This window comes from Podarcis melisellensis (assembly GCF_964234715.1).
Source record: "Podarcis melisellensis genome assembly, chromosome: 16".
In the NCBI taxonomy this organism is placed as follows: domain Eukaryota; kingdom Metazoa; phylum Chordata; class Lepidosauria; order Squamata; family Lacertidae; genus Podarcis; species Podarcis melisellensis.
Genome location: NC_138533.1, coordinates 11564778 through 11581736, shown reverse-complemented (window position 1 = coordinate 11581736; position 16959 = coordinate 11564778). Strand labels below are relative to the sequence as shown.

At 49.2% G+C, this 16959-nt stretch overlaps 3 protein-coding genes and 1 long non-coding RNA gene across 4 annotated transcripts in view; 2 read left to right on the top strand and 2 right to left on the bottom strand.

Annotated features, from left to right (window-relative positions):
* LBHD1 (LBH domain containing 1) overlaps window positions 1-16959 on the bottom strand; it is a 49412-nt gene that overhangs the window by 14317 nt on the left and 18136 nt on the right. The gene's annotated exons all lie outside the window — the stretch shown is intronic.
* On the top strand, window positions 1299-3220 carry DMAC1 (distal membrane arm assembly component 1; the record flags this gene model as incomplete). The annotated part of the gene is made up of 2 exons (XM_081892135.1): window positions 1299-1644; window positions 2810-3220. 2 exons carry the CDS (start codon window positions 1299-1301, stop codon window positions 2872-2874), a joined length of 411 nt encoding a protein of 136 aa, XP_081748261.1. The 3' UTR covers window positions 2875-3220.
* Window positions 4739-15501, bottom strand: UBXN1 (UBX domain protein 1). The gene is made up of 10 exons (XM_081891908.1): window positions 15370-15501; window positions 13065-13159; window positions 11882-11935; window positions 11667-11788; window positions 10465-10543; window positions 9924-10115; window positions 9372-9423; window positions 8289-8417; window positions 6683-6866; window positions 4739-5116 (listed from the first exon to the last, which is right to left on the bottom strand). Exons 2-10 carry the CDS (start codon window positions 13118-13120, stop codon window positions 5067-5069), a joined length of 918 nt encoding a protein of 305 aa, XP_081748034.1. The 5' UTR covers window positions 13121-13159; window positions 15370-15501; the 3' UTR covers window positions 4739-5066.
* LOC309358737 lies at window positions 5123-5562 on the top strand. The gene is made up of 2 exons (XR_014163539.1): window positions 5123-5258; window positions 5487-5562. It is a non-coding gene; the product is annotated as an uncharacterized lncRNA (long non-coding RNA).

Sequence of the window (16959 nt, the reverse complement as noted above, 5' to 3'; positions counted from 1 at the left end):
CTCCCTATCTGATTCTCAGAACTTTCTTCAAGTTGCACCTCTCACCTGCTTTGTGCCCCAGAAGTGTTTGTTTGGCTGGAATGCAGCCTTGGATTCTGATCCTGTGTCTTGTTTGCCTGGGTGGAGGGTACAGAGGTAATTGTGTAGAAACTAGACCAGTGTACCAAGGTAACATTCATTGTCGTGCCTACTTTTGCCTTTGGCTTTGCCTACCACTGGCATGTGGTCCTCAGAAGGTTGCCCAGAAAGGAACGTGGTCCTCTTGTACAGAAAAAAAGCTTCCTTACCCGTTTTCCATGACCTCTTATCACTTGAGGTTCAGGCCACCCATTACAAGGCATGGAATGGTAGGTTGGGCCTCACAGCAGTGACATTGCCATGAACAGTACTTACGGAACCTGTGCGCTGCTGAAAGTTGTTGTACTCCCATAATCCATGGTTCAGTATGCTGATCAGGGCTGATGGAAGTTTGAGTTTGTCCTCACGTGGAGAAACAGGTTCCTCAACCCTGACTTAAATGTTTCCCCATTAGACTGAATGACAGCTATTCATTGGCATGACTGGAAAAAAAAATGAGAAATCTTATGAAGACCATTTGTGTGCAGTCTGTGGTGGCCGCTGCCCCTTGGAACTGCTGGGGCAGAAGACAGGGAGCCCAGCAGGAGCTGGAACCATCTAATTCTAGTACTGTCCCCATCTTCCTCCTGGTTGAGTTTTACAGGAAGCAACACTGACACAAAGGAGTAGGAATCTGATAGGCAGGGCTGCTTCCTGGACTGGTTGTATATCAGAAGGCAGGCAAATGGTGGCTAGCTGTGGGATGACGCATTGACAGGGCAGTTCCCCGTATGGTTTCACATTGAATGGGGGACCTCTTGTTGAGATTCCTGCATTGCAAGAGGGTGGGACCAGATGACACTTGGAGTTTTCCCACTCTATGATTTGCCTTAGTAAGCCAGCCTAAGCATGGTCTAAACCTGCTCTCTGTGAAGCCCACCCATCAGAATCAAATCCGCTTTTATTGCCACAGCCTGCATAAGCCCCTTTCCCTTGCAAAAGCCTTATCCTCAGTTCTATTCTTCCACTGAAAAATATTGGAAAGCTGGCTTTTATACAGATGGAGAAGTGGACAAGTAGCTGGACGTAATCAGCTTGATGTTCCCTAACTAATATCTCCTGGAGGGAGGAAATTCCCCCTTCCTCTCCTCTTGAGATTTGCCTCCACCTGCAAACGCTGACGGGAGCCAGCATGACCATTCAATTCGATGGGGGAACCAATCGATCGGGGAGTTGTTGGCATGCCGGACACCCATTGCAGTACACGCCGCCCTTTCTGCTTCCGCCGAGACGAGGGACAGGAAGCAGAGCGGCTTCTGGGCGCCAGCCGCTTCCGGCGCGGTGTCCTGGGCGCCGCCATCTTCCCGCCTCCGCAGGAAAGCCGAGGCATGTCTTCCAGCGTCGAGCGCGTCGCTTCCTCACCGGAGCAGAAACGGTCCTTTTTCTGGTCCTGCTTCAGCTGCCGCGCCCTGAGCGGGGGGGCACTGATCGCCTCCTCCTTGTTCGTCTATTCGGGGCCCCTCCGGATTATGAGCCACAGGATCCCCCCCAGCATGGGCAACATCGCCCAGATGACCTTCGCCGTCTGTAAGTGGGGGGCGCAGAGAGGGGCGGGAGCCCAATTCCGGGGGGCGGGGGGGGGGCGGCGGCTCCAGGCTGAGCTGCGGCTCCCCAGGGCCGGATTTAGGCTTGATGAGGCCCTAAGCTACTGAAGGTGATGGGGTCCTTTATATGTCCAGCTGTCCTTTGTCAACAACAAATTGTCGCTGTTTTTTGTGTTGAATATATGCTCATACCCTTAGTCTGTGCTGCCTGATCATCAGTCTGCAAGCACTCTTTAATATTAGATAACAGGTACAACAGCTTGACTTACATTCTACTGTGCTGCCCTGCAGCTGCATGCGACATGCAACCAGTCCATGCAGAATGTAGGCACCCTATACAGAAATGAGCAAACCAGTGATATTTTAGGGAGCAGGCCAGCAGGTGGGGCCCATTACTTACATCATAGGAGCCTACACAACACAAAACACTGTTGCTGTATGTAGGTTTTATTTTATTTGTTTTTTATCTTATATTTTGGAAATGTACATCCAGTTTTTTTCTCCTTTAATTTTTTGTGGGCTTCCAAGTGAGTGGGGCCCTAAGCTATAGCTTGCTTAGCTTATACGTAAATCTGGCACTGGGCTCAGCGCCAAGATCGACATTTGGGTGAAGTCACCTCTGAGCATATGCAGAGGGCGTTTGCCCTCACCATAGTGAAGGTAACTGTATCTGCCCTTCTGAGCCAGTGGGTGTGGATTTCAGACCTTACCCTGCCAGTCCCAGGGGACATCATTTCTTGTTCAGAGGTTGATCTATGCTCAGAGGTGCACCTTATTTTCTAGGGTGAACCCCCCCCCCCCAAATTGTACTTGGGAAAGTAGGTTCAGTGGGAGTGCTAATATCTCTCCTAGTTTTAGTCCAAATCATTCAACATATATGGGGCAGGAAATCTGCCCTTAAATCAGATAGACTAGCAATCATTTCTCTTCCCTCGTCTTGTGGGGTATTGGCAATGTCTGTTTCGAAGTCAGCTCTGCCACTGGCACCCTTTGTTTCTTCCTGCTGTTTGTGGCATACGTCCTTGGATGACTTAAGATCAAGGGTGGGAAACCTCAGGACCAGGGGGCCAAATGGGCCCCTCTATCTGGCCCTTGGAACTCTTCCTCGGGCCACACCCCTCACATGCTTTTCTTTTTCTCCCTTCCAGGTCTCTTCTGTTGGGGTGTCACTGTGTGGGTAAACCCAGTTGGAAGCTACAAGAAAGAGGAGTGAATAGCAATACCCCATTACTGGACGCACATCATCTTTTTCCGGATCTGCCAGCAGTTCAAACCGTAGCCAATAAAAGACTAATGGAAGGAAATACCCTGGATTTGTTTGTGATGTCCGTGGCAAGCTGGTTTATATGCCAAGAAGACACTGTGCACCCTCTGCAGAGACTGTAGCATATCATGTTTCCTTACGACGGTGATTGTCAGTAGAAGCTGTGATGTATGTCATAGCTGGGAGAGGAGAAAATCTGCTCCCTCCTGCATTAAAAAAACACCCCTAAGCACCATGTATTCAATGTAAATATTTCACCGGATTTGTTTTAATTAAATCAAGCTCTGTTTCTGCATCGATGGGACGCAGGTGGCGCTGTGGGTTAAAGCCTCAGTGCCTAGGACTTGCCGATCGAAAGGTCGGTGGTTCGAATCCCTGCGGCGGGGTGCGCTCCCGCTGCTCGGTCCCAGCGCCTGCCAACCTAGCAGTTCGAAAGCACCTCCGGGTGCAAGTAGACAAATAGGGACCGCTTACCAGCGGGAAGGTAAACGGCGTTTCCGTGTGCGGCTCTGGCTCGCCAGATGCAGCTTTGTCACGCTGGCCACGTGACCCGGAAGTGTCTCCGGACAGCGCTGGCCCCTGGCCTCTTAAGTGAGATGGGCGCACAACCCCAGAGTCTGTCAAGACTGGCCCGTATGGGCAGGGGTACCTTTACCTTTACCTTTACTGTTTCTGCATCAGGGGCTATAGTTTCACTTAGGGGCCCCCCTTCATGTTTCTAATCTTAATTGCAGCAGCATGCAAAGAGAAGTGGAAAGAAGAGGTTCCTTGCTCTTTCACAATTTGTGAAAGAGGTCAGGGAGGGCCACTGGCTTCAATAGGGGATTTAAAAGGACGCAAAACTACCATATTTTTCGCTCTATAAGACGCACCAGACCATAAGACGGACCCAGTTTTTGGAGAAGGAAAACAAGAAAAAAAAATTCTGAATCCCAGAAGCCAGAACAGCAAGAGGGATTGCTGCGCAGCGAAAGCAATGATCCCTCTTGCTGTTCTGGGATAGCTGCGCAGCCTGCATTCGCTCCATAAGACACACACACATTTCCCCTTACTTTTTAGGAGGGAAAAAATGAGTCATAGAGCAAAAAATACGGTAATTTAGAAATTATTGAGTGCTGTTAAAAGAGACTGCTGCAGTTGCAAGAGACACCAATTCCTACAATTGCACAACATGACTCATCTAAAAGAGCAGCTCAAAATACCAACCATCCAGGACCCTGATGGAAGGTTTGTCCAATTGGCAGTGACCCCCATAAGCAGCATGGCCTTCCCAGTGATGGCTCCTCATTTGTGTAATCCCCCCTCCCCATTGAGATGCATCTGTATTCCTCATTATGAACATATGCTGCCAGTTGAGTCATGGCATCTGTCCTCTGCAAGGGCACTCAGGGTGGCTAAATGTCTAACACTACCGGAAGGTGACATCCTCACCACTCCTACAGAGGACAGATGCCACGACTCAACTGGCAGCATATGAGAAGGTGACCAGGAAATTCTCCGATACCTGGACCCTTTGTACAGATCTATTCTGAGCGCTGGGTTGGTCTGGTCCAGCTTTCCTCCCTCTGCTTGTACCCACAGAACATGTCCTCTTTGTTATGATTTGGGTTTGCACTGTCTGCATTTTTCTTTCTTTTTAGAAAGTTCAGTTTTTAAAAAACCCCTATTAAATACATCAAAGTCCCTGGAGTAGAGAGACAAGGCAGCAGGATAGCAGCCTTTTCCTGGATGAGTCCCAGGCACTGCCCTCCCAGTGCCAACTATCCCTACCACTTAACAAATGGGATAAAAGAATTCTCGCAAGAAGCAAGGAAAGAGAGAATAGGTTTTATTCATGGTGTGTGTGTGGCATGAAGAGAGGAAGTCAAGTTGCAACCTTGCCCCTCCCTCCCCGACAGGAGGGGAAGCCCAACACTTTTCTCCATCACATCCAACCCCACCCCGATCGTCGCCATTGATTCGGAATCCCAGCCCCAAAACATGGTGGTGCTTTGGAGTCTCTGCGGGGGCAGAGTTGGTTAGGAAAACCAGGAGGGGCTGGGATGTGCGCTCCCCCCAGAGACAGAGCACATGGGTCAGGTGAGAGTCGCCTCCGGCAGCAAGGGAAGGAGGGGGCTGAGAGAGCGAGGAAGAGAGCCACTTCAGCTGTTGCCTTTCTTCGCTACGATCAACACAGCAGAAGGCACCAAACCTACAGAGGAGACACAGAGAGAGGCAGAGAGTGGGAGGTCATGGGGAAAACTCGCATCCAGCAGTTAGCAGGGCAGATGAGGTGGTGTTAGGACTTTGGGTCAAAGCAAAACGGTCAATATTTATGTACAGTGGTACCTCAGGTTAAGTACTTAATTCGTTCTGGAGGTCCGTTCTTAACCTGAAACTGTTCTTAACCTGAAGCACCACTTTAGCTAATGGGGCCTCCTGCTGTCACTGCGCCGCTGGAGCACAATTTCTGTTCTCATCCTGAAGCAAAGTTCTTAACCCGAGGTACTATTTCTGGGTTAGTGGAGTCTGTAACCTGAAGCGTCTGTAACCCGAGGTACCACTGTACTGTTCTGATGAAGTTTGGAAGTGGCTCCCTAGAACTGGGCCAGGCAACAGTCAGGGATGATGAAATGTGTGTGTTCCAATTGCGTCTGGGGGGAAACTGGCCCTCCAGATATTGGTGGACTGCAACTCCCATCCTGAGCATTGGGCCATGCTGGCAGAGGCTGATGGGAGCTGGAGTTCAGCAGATTCTGGGTTGATTTGATGTATTTCTAGGCTGCTTTGCATTCAAATGGATCTCAAAACGGCTTACCAACAATACGTAATAATGTAATGCAGCGTGAATCGAATGAAATAATTAACAAATCCTCAATAAAACAATTGAAATCTATAAAACGCTATTAACAAAACAAACTAAAAAAAAAAAGCTAACCACATTTACAGCAAAAGTCGTATCATATGATCAACAAACCAATACGGCACTTAGAATCTATAAAACAATATTAACAAAACAGCAACTAAAAAAATTAGGTCACCAGTTCCTCTGGTGCCGGCTCTCTCTGTTCCTAGATGTAGCATAAAATGGGCCAGCTTTCAACAGACAGTGCTTTGGCCTAGGATGGGTGGGGAACCTGGTGTTGCCGGGGGGCGGGTCCTCATCTCCCCTGCTCACCTGTCACTCACCTGGCTTGGGGTGATGTTTGTCAGGACTTCAGGGTTTGCAAAGCGCTTTACACAGCGCACAACTAATCCACAGGCTTGAAGTCAAAACGTGTGAGCTGACAGGCAATGATTGCAAGCCTGCTTTCTGCAGGGACTGGCTGCGCAAATGAGCTCCCCCCACACAGCCAGACCGGCTGCATCTCTACCTGACCTCACATAAGGTACAGTGGTACCTCGGGTTACATACGCTTCAGGCCACAGACTCCACCTCGGGTTAAGAACTTTGCTTCAGGATGAGAACAGAAATCGTGCTCCGGCGGCAGTGGGAGGCCCCATTAGCTAAAGTGGTGCTTCAGGTTATGAACAGTCCTCCGGAATGAATTAAGTACCGTACTTAACCCGAGGTACCACTGTATTAGGAGCGGGACGTAGCTTGGTGGGTATTGTAGGCCAAACTGGGAGCTGTGCTGGGACAAACTGGGCACGTGACCCAGAGGTTCCCAGCCCCTGCCTGAGAATTCCTCCGTCCTCCACGGAGTAGCAGGAGGGGAAACACTGTAAGCAAAGCTCACCCCCTTCCCTCTTCCTGCCCCAGCAATCTCAGACTCACCCAGCTCCTGCAGGGGCTTCTCCATGTCCTCCTCAGTGAAGACACGCCGCGGGAAGCTGGTGAGGAGGTGGAAAGGCTCGTCACCATTGTCCTTGCGGTTCAGCTCCACGTAGAGCCGGACGGCGGCCAGCTGCTCTTTGGCTCGAAACGTTTGGGTGAGCGACGTGCCGTCCAGCAGTCTCACCTGAGGAAAAGAGAGGGGGAGAGGATCTGAAATGGTGCATGATTGTCGCATCCATGAACATGAATAAGCCTTGGGGCTTCTGCGCTCTCCTCCCTCTCCTTCCAGCACGGCCACAAGGAGAAGATGAGAAAACATAAGTTTTTGGCTAGCTGCAGTTTAGTGTTACATCGGAACCTTAAACTGTGGTTAATCTTAACTGCAGCCATTGGGATGACAATGCACATGTAATTTTAAGTTGTTGTGTTGTTTTTTTACTAAAGACCCTCATTCAGAACTCGGAGATTTCTTATCTGCCAAAGGTTTTAACCATGCAATGGTAATTGCTTATTTCTTTCATAATTAAGAATGCGAAGGTTTAAGGATTGTTAGTGCTTTATGTGGTTCATATGCTTCCTGTACACACTCTCGATAATCCTTAACCACAGGGTAGACGATGATCATCATCCCTATTTTTTTGCAAATGTGGGGATGGAGATCAGGGGGCCTGCCTACAGCTATCTCAAGTGACACCACCACAAAGTCCAGAAAATTATCAGGGAGCCACAGAAGCTGCATTTCCTGAGTCAGACTCTTGGTCCATCTAGCTCAGTACTGTCTACACTGACCGGCAGCAGCTTTGCCGGGTTTCAGAAGGGAGTGGCTCCCCCAGCCCTACTGGGGGATGCCAGGAATTGAACCCGGTGCCTTCTGCATGCGAAGTATACTGAGCTGCAGTCAGGAAGTCAACATCTGGAGCCTTGCCTCTGCCATGAAAATACTAGGTGGCCTTACTAGGCTAGCCCTCAATCTCAGTCCCCCACCACCAGCCCATCTGCAATGTGGTGAATAATAATATCTTGCAGGGTTGTTGTGTAAGGATTACAGCTAGATAATGAACTGAAGCACTTGAAAGCACTACAGAAACACGAAGAAGTATTACCATTATTTTGGAAAAAGTAGGTTCGTATTCCCATTATCCTTTGTGTGGATCCCAGGGAATATTCCTTCTTTAGGGATCAAAGAATAGGATGTATAGATTTAGTATTATCTAACTAGGCTGTCCTTTTCGGTTGTGCATCCTGAACTGCTGTTTGCATTTTCTGTTAATTGCATTTCGACATGGTTCTACTTCTGTATTTATTTTAAGATCAATAAAATTAAAGGGGGACGGGTGAAAGGAGGCTCATAGCACAGACCAGTTTGGAACTGCAGTCTCCTCCAGTTTGCATGGCTGGACCGCTGATAACCTGGCACGGTCTACTCCTGCTTGCATCAGGCAGGGAAGATTTCAAGGAGTCTTTTACGGCAGGAATGCAAAAGGTTAAGGCCGGCCACCGCATGGCTGTATATTGCAAGCAGAGAGGCTTATGGTATGTGCAAGAAACAGATGGGAACAAGCAGATCTCTACACACAAACACACGGCCTGCCCCGCAGTCAGTTACCTGTATCCTGCATTGATCATACTCTCGCTTGACAGGGGGTTCCTGGCTGGGTGACGAGGGAACCGGTGTGGGTGCCGATTGCTCAGGCAGGGTGGAGCCTTGGGAAGAGCTGCTGCAGCCGCCGCCAAACTGAATTGAAAAGGAGAGGTGGGTCAGTGGACAAAAGACAGCTGCCCAGCAGCACCCTGATGTATGTTCTCAGGGCAGGCTTGCACTCTAGGGGCAGAAAGCCCTGTTCACAAATTAATAATAATAATAATAATAATAAAATTTTATTTATATCCCGCCCTCCCCAGCCGAAGCCGGGCTCAGAGCGGCTAACAACAAAAAAAGTAACACAATTTACATAAAATCACAATCAATTGATTGAAATGCATTCTAAAACCAATTCATTCTAAAATCAATTCAAAATCAAATTAATGGCAACCATTGGGCTAGAGTTCTGTGAGGATTACCGAAGGAGGCGGTCAGACTGTGCCCTGGCTAAAGGCCTGGTGGAACAGCTCTGTCTTGCAGGCCCTGCGGAAAGATGTCAAGTCCCGCAGGGCCCTAGTCTCTTGTGACAGAGCGTTCCACCAGATCGGGGCCACAGCTGAAAAAGCCCTGACATGGATAGCCAGGTGCTGTTTATAGACTCCCAGCTCCAATGAGCCCTGGGCCACATGGTCAACGGTCAGCGCTGATAGCAAATGGGAGCCCAATAATGTTTGGAGGGCCACTTCTCCAAGTCTTGGATTCGTGCTCTGTGAATCAGCCTCAGCTCACTCGCTCTCCTGTCCTTTTTCTCCCTCTGGGTCAGCCATGAGGAGATTGGAATTATTGTATTTTAATATTTTGTTGGAAGCCGCCCAGAGCGGCAGGGAAAACCCAGCCAGATGAGCAGGGTATTTATTTTTATTATTATTATTATTAGAGGGAAACAGAACAGACTGAAGACCCACAACTGTTACCTTGATTATTCCTTTCGATTTTTAATTCTTTTTATTTCCACCTGCGGGACCCACATCTCTCGTGGAAGGAAGCCACGAGCAAAACTACGACTCTCAGAGCACACCCCTTCCCCAGTCTCTGCTGCTTGCTTACCTTCTTGGCTCTCTCGGCCTTGTCGCGCTCTATCTTCTCTCGCACCCGCTGCCTGGAAAGGAGAAGAGTTTTCATGTTGGGGGGGGGGGTAGGAGAGCAAGGGAGGCTGCAACTCGATCACAAGAGAGCACCATTTGAGAGCAGTCTTGGTGTCAAGAATGGGGTTATCCCAGCGGCAAAAAGGAAACTGCTTTGTACAGAGTCAAGACCTAGCTCAGTATTCATCTGCAGTAACACTCCAGGGGTTCGGGGAGTGGTCTTGGGCCTCCAGCTGTTTTTGGACTGCAGCTCCCATCATCCCTGACCACTGGCCCTGCTAGCTAAGGATGATGGGAACTGTAGTCCAAAATCAGCCAGAGGTCAAAGTTTGGGAAGCACTGAGCTAGATGGACCAATGGCCTGACTCGACAGAGAAGCAACTTCCTATATTTGCAGCTCCTTTGCTTTGATTCGGGAAGGCGTTAAAAGCACCCACAGACCATGAGGTCTGCTGCTGTTCTCCACTCTATAGGAGCAGCCCCCTCCCCACTGCTACCCCCCACAGGCTCTCACTTGGCCAACTTCTCCTCCAGCTTCTCCTTGCGCCTCTCCTCGGCCAGCTTCTTCATCTCGTCTTCCTGCAGCTTCTGGCGGATGAGGGAGAGCTCCTGGCCTTGCTTCCGGCGCTGCTTCTCCCGCTCAATGCTCTCCCGCTTCTCTCGCTCCTCCCGCTCTCGCTGCTTCTGAGTGATCAGCTCCATCATCCTGAAAGCACATGGGCAAATTCCCCGGAAGATCTCGTAAGCCACACAGGGGCGTTGCCGTAAACAAGAGAGGGTGGAGTTGGAAGGTGCCCCGCTCACCTCGCGGCTTATTTATGCAAAGATGCCTTACCTAACCATCAAGATTTCGTTGGGACTCCCCAAGTCGCATCACCCCTGACAACCAGTGATTCTGGCTGGGGATGCTGGAAGTCCAATACCACATAGGGACCCAAGTTCCACATAAAGTGGGAGGAAAACATGCAGGCTTGCATGATTAGCCTAATCATATTCTAGTCGCAGAATCCGGGTTTTCAGGTCGCAGAATTTAAAGGCGCCAGAATTACGATTACCTCTTTGTCTGCTCCCGCTTCTCTTCTTCGCTCAGGGGGCGTCGGTTATCTTCCTCCGTCAGCTCCTCTAACGTGGGATCTATGGGGAGATAAACCTGTTATGTTGCTACCCTCTGGGCTTGGAAGAACCCAAGGAGACAAGCAAGGAAATTCCTATATTTTGAGGATGAGCAGAAAAAGAAAAAAGAAAAGGAAAATTAACATAAGAACATAACAAGAGCCTGTTCACTGGATTATTATTATTATTAGTAGTAGTAGTAGTACTAGTAGTAGTATACCCTATACCCATAGATCTCAGGGCAGCTCACAATATAAAGGTCAAAGGATCTGAGTGCAACCGTAATTTTCTCCAGCTGTGATTCCCTGCCGCTGTTGCTTCTGGCATTGGAGAATGAAGCACTTATAGCCTTATCCTGCATGAATCTGTTTAACCCCCTTTTAAAGCCATCTGAGTGGCTGACCCTGAAGAAGGGAGTCCCTTCCAACTCTATGATTCTAATGTGAGTGGACTCCACAAATTTAACCATACACTGTTTGGGAAGAAGGACTTTATTTTGTCCGTTCCCACAGTGTACTTCCAGAGTTCTAGAACAGGCACCCCCAAACTCGGCCCTCCAGACGTTTTTTGGGACTACAACTCCCATCATCCCTAGCTAACAGGACCAGTGGTCAGGGATGATGGGAATTGTAGTCCCAAAACATCTGGAGGGCCGAGTTTGGGGATGCCTGTTCTAGAATGATGAGAGAGGGAGAAAAACCAGAGCCAAGAATGTTAAGGAAGAAGGCTGACAAAGCAGCAGCAACGGAAACATTCAGATTTTGGTTTGCGGCTTTTAGCATAGATCTTTCTTGGACAAATCTAACTGACCAAGCAAGGCTCTCTGTCGGCAAGATTCCAGAACAGGGGTGGGCCAGCATGCTGTTACTGAACTATTAAGTCCCATCAGCCCCAGCCTGGGATGGGATGATGGGAATTGCTGTCCAACATCTGGAGGGCGAGATGTCGGCTATTCCTGTTCCAGAACCTCTGGAAAAGTTGCCCTCAGTGGAAAGAGATGGAGGTTCGAAGGAGCTCAATTCTGGCTGGATGGAACAATTTCCAACCTCCCCTTCCTCTCCCAGGTGATAGTAAGAACTAGGCCAGGCACAGGACCCCCTGATGAGGTTCCCTCCCACCTCAAGTTCTCCAGATTTGCTCTGACCTGATCCACTTTGCACTGACTCCGGCGTCCTTCCCTCGGGGGGCTCCTCTGTGCTCAGAACGTGGCCTTGGGGGGGCACGTACGGTTCGTCCAGGTCGGGATCATTTTCATGTTCCATGAGCCTGGGAGTTAAGAGAGAGGCACCATTCAGGAGAAGACTGGTAAAAAGAGGGCTGCAAGGGTCCGCAGGAGGGAAGAAGGGAGCCCATACTCACCAATCCATCGCTGATTCAATGCCCTGGTTCCCTGTTAGCGCTAGGGCCTTCTCTCTGGGGAAAAAGGAGAAGGACGAGGTAGTGAACTACATATGAACACAGGGCTATTCTACATTTTTTGTGCCTCTGTGAGAAGTGCTGGAAGCACAGGGCACTCATAACCCCAGCCCAATTTCCCCTTCATCTAGGGTGGGATGCGGGTTGCGGGACGACAAAAGGGTTCGCTCCAACAATTAAGTAAAGTCCACAAAGGAAGCTGCCATATACAGAGTCAGATCATTGGTCCACCTAGCACAATGCTGTCTGCACTGACTGGCAGCTGCTCTCTACTATGATTTCAGGCATGGAATGTCCCCCAGCCAAACCTGGAAATGCCGGGGATTGAACCAGGGACCTTCTGCAGGCCAGGTAGATGCTGTAGCCCTTCCCAAATACTAACACAGAAAGCTGTCTTCTGCTGAGTCAGACCACTGAGATAATACTGCCCACACTGACTGGCAGCGCCAATGCTCTACCACTGAGCTACAGGTTTCCGTAAAGGCTCTGATTTTCAATTAAGGCCAATGGCCATGGTCTAGTACTGCTTGTCTGAACACACATATACACTGGGAGCATATACACATACATATACATATACCCATATATAAAGGTAAAGGGACCCCTGACCATTAGGTCCAGTCGTGACCGACTTTGGGGTTGTGGCGCTCATCTCGCTTTACTGGCCAAGGGAGCCGGTGTACAGCTTCCGGGTCATGTGGCCACCATGACTAAGCCGCTTCTGGCAAACCAGAGCAGCGCATGGAAATGCCGTTTACCTTCTCGCCGGAGCAGTACCTATTTATCTACTTGCACTTTGACGTGCTTTCAAACTGCTAGGTTGGCAGGAGCAGGGACCAAGCAACGGGAGCTCACCCCGTCGCAGGGATTCGAACTGCCAACCTTCTGATCAGCAAGTCCTAGCCTCTGTGGTTTAACCCACAGCGCCACCCGCATCCCATATATATACACATATATATACCTGCAAGCTAACACACATATACACTGGGAGCAGAGACGGGGTCTTGCACAGATCCAGTTTTCTTCTTTCTAGGCCTTCTGGGCAATAGGTGTGGGACCAGAAGGCCTAGCCTTGCCATTTTAACCCTCACATGCCTCCCACCTTTCCCCAGGGACAGACACCTACGCTCTGTTCTGGGGGAAGCCCATCTCAATGAGGCTCTCCAGAGCTGTAGCCTCCATGCTGCTGGGCTGGGCTGCCACCACCACTGCCCACAAACTCTGCAAAAGAAACAGGAGGAGTCCGGAAATTTGTGTTAGTTCCTTTAACAGCGACAGTGAAAGGAAGAGGTTAGCAAAGGGAAATAACATTCCGGGAGCCACAATTTTTAAATATAAGAACGTAAGGAAAGCCTGCTGGATCCGTCCACCCTCCACCGTTCGCGCAGTGGCCAGCCAGATGTCTGTGGGAAACTGGCAAGCAGTTTCTCCCATGGTTTCTAGCAACAGATATTCAGAAGCATGCTGCCTGTGACCACGGAGGCAGAGCCCTGAGCAATCTGTACAACAGAACAATCTGTGCCACCCAGCAAACATTTGTCCCAAGATTTCTGGAATAAAGCTACAGTCAAAAGTTATCTTCGAAGTCAAAAGTTATCACGCTGCACTGGCACAGTGATAATACATGGAATCCTCATTTGTTTGTCATACTTTTTGATACTTTATTGTATGCCAGTTTGGGAGGTTTTTTTTTTGTCTGCTTGCCAAGAATGGCCTAAAAGCCACACACAGAGAGAATTGCTGGTCACGATTTTCTCCGCCACCATTCCAGAACGTGTCCTGTTTTCTTTTGCGCTCTCTGTAGTTAAGAGAGAGCAAACCTCCCAACCTTGGAGAGGACTATCAGATCAGTGTGTGCAGCCAAGGCCTTGAGTGCCTGAACGCCACCCACACTCTTGCCTTTAACAGCTGCCTGTTAAGGTAGAAAAAAACGAGAAAGGGAAAAGTCCGTCTATCATTGCATTTCCACTCCAGGGGAGGTTTTGCTGGTTCATTTCTACACAGTCAAACTTCGGTTCTTGAACGGCTCCACTTTCGAATGTTTCAGCTTCCGAACACCCGGAAGTAAATGCTCCAGTTTTCGGAACTCGAACGTCCGGCGTGGCTTCCGCTTGAGTGCAAGAAGCTTTTGCAAATCAATTGGAAGACGCGCCTTGGTTGTCGAATGTTTCAGAAGTCAAATGGTCTTCCGGAACTGATTACGTTCGACAACCGAGGTTTGACCGTATCTGAGGACATGGTTAGCCAATGCGGTGACCTCCAGATGTTGTTGGACTACAACTCCCATCAACCTCAGAAAAAAGGGAGTTGGAGTCAAACAGCATTTGAAGGTCTCCACATGGGCCAATCCTGTCTTAAGCTGTTGGTAAAAGCTACAGTAGACTTGCTGGGGGTGGGGGATGAAGGAACTAGCCTCTCCACCCTGAGATGACTCTAACTTAGGAGCCAGTGGGATATAGCAGTTAGACTGAAAGACTAGGGCTGGGAAGACCCAAGTTCGAATTCCTATTCAACCATTAAGGTCAGGCGTTCTATCCCACAGGCTCAGAGCAGCTTATAGCAGTTTTTCTAAGCATCAATAATTCTAGCAGTTTTTGGACTACCTGGGCCTTCTTGACCATTAGACCCGCTGTTAGTCCACTCAATCCACTGGAGCCTGTCTTCACATGCAGGTGAAGTCCCTAACTCACTGAGGGTTTGAGACCGCTGTCACATGCTGACAGCTTCTGGGAGCCACAGGTCAGAGCTGATTCTGGGGAGGGAAGGTGGAAAATTACCCCAGAAGGAGCATGATGTGTCCACCCTCACAATATTGTTTAAGAAGCCTGCTGAATACATTTAAAATTATTATTATCATTATTATAGCAAACCTACCCAAAGACACAAATTTAGTTACCTAGATTCGCTTTTACTGACCTCATCAGTGTTTCAGTTTTTTTCTAATTATTGGTGGTGACTGTTTCTGTTTCAAAATAGTTCTGTGGATTTTATCTGCGCTTTCAATTTACGCCTCTTATAAATCTTTGCAAATAAATAAAATGCATGTATTATTTACGAATCCCCAGGGGAAGGACCTATGGGGTTTAAATTCGTCCCATAAACACCCACCCAACCATTTCTTACGCTTAACGGACCCAGCTTTCCTCCCCTCCATAGATCTTAAAGGGTTAAATGTAAGCCCCCCCAAAAAAGGTATTTAGAGCAAATGACCTGGAAAGGGGGAGGAGCCAAAAGCGAGGTTGGAAAAGGGGGGTGTCAAGGCGGGGCCCTTCCCTGTTTCTTAAAGGGACCGCATATTTGGGGAATGGGGGGAGAACCCCGCAGGGCAGGCTGCGCCAGGTGGGGAGGGGGCCTGTACGAGCGAGCCCCCTTCCCCCTACTGCCGTTTCCCAGGGGGCGGGAGAAGGAGCGCCCCCCCCCCCGCCTTTCACCTGCGCTCCGAGGGACCGGCGCTCTCGCTCGCTCTTCCCAGGCGGCGGCGGCAGCAGCAAAAGCGCACCGGAAGCGGCGGGTCTGTCGCGCGGCCGCTGTTTGGCTCACGTGGGCAGGTTGCCGGAATGCGCGAAGGCGGCCGCCGAGGGACAGAAAGGGTGCGCGGTCGGTAAGGTCGGCTGAGAGCTTCGCCTTAAAGGGGCAGGAAACGGTTCGAGGTGGTCAAATCTGTGCCGAAGCGATTTTATCTCCTATTACACACATGCACATATATACACACATGTACGTATGTATGTATCCCTCCCCAAGGCCACCACACACCTGTGTTCTCTTTCAATTCATTGAATTAATTTATTTATTACTGCATTTATTGATTTATTCTTTTTTACAATTTCATTATGTTATCATACCTTTTCCCTCATTTATTCTTCCCCTCGTTCTTTCTACCTTTTATTTATTTTCCATTCCTTCTGCCTGCCCTTTTTTGAATTCTCTTGTAGTCTTCTTTTTTCTTTCACTTCTCTCTCTTATTATTCTCTCTCTCTCTTCTCTTACGTTTATTTAGTTCAGTTTTCCTATCTTTTGTTTCTTTTTTATTTTCATTCTTTTATTTTTCATTCATTATTTCTTCTTTCACGCTTTCATTTTTCAACCTTCCATTTTTCTCTTCCTCATTTGCTCTCTTTTTCTTTTCCTCCCATTCTTTCTCTTCTGTTTTCTTTCTGTCATATCCCTTTCATTCACATTTTCTCTTTCACTTGCTCATTCATTCATTCACTGGCTGCAAGGGTTGGGAACCTCTGGTCTGCAGGCCAGATTTGACCCTGCACAGATCCCAATTTGGCGCAGGGGGGTCCATTTCCCAAAACCTATACCCACTTGCCCATACCTGACACCGCATGAGACTTCAGGTGTGTGGCAGGACCAGTTGTGCAGCTGGGTTTCATGTGGGGAGCTCCATCATGCAGCTGATCCCAGAAGAAAGCAGCTTCGCCAGCCCTATGCTGGGAGCTTTACTGAGCATAGGGCTTGCAAAGCCTCTTCTGCGGTTCCCAAGAGCTGCACAAGGGTCTTTTGTCAGGTGAGCAGGACAACATGCCCATCAGTCACCTGACATAATGATGCCAGGTGAGTGGCAGGTTGGTCAGAATCCTGCCAGGCAAAAACACCCAAGGAGGGTTTGATGCAGGGATGGTGAGGGTTGCAGCCAGACCCAAGGTCCCCTAAGACCATCAGAAAAGCTCTGCTGGGTCCAGGCCCAGACGGGGGGGGGGGGGGGCATATGGGCCTCTTGGCCCAAGCCTCAGGTTCCAAAGGGGGCTTCGGTCAGCATATTCACAATCGCAGGGGATGCACTGGGGCGAACACACTATTGTATATCTATATTTTCCATTTTGTCTTTATATGCAGATACGGTTCAAGCCTTGAAATAAAATTATTTGCCAGCATAACTTTTGTGAAAATTATTTATATACTTACTTATTTATAAGACTTCAATTATCCCCAGGGTAAAAAAAAGAGGGGGTACATTATCTATCTGGCCTGGGCCTCTGCCTGGCTCTGCAAGGCCCTGGCTGGATCCAGCATCC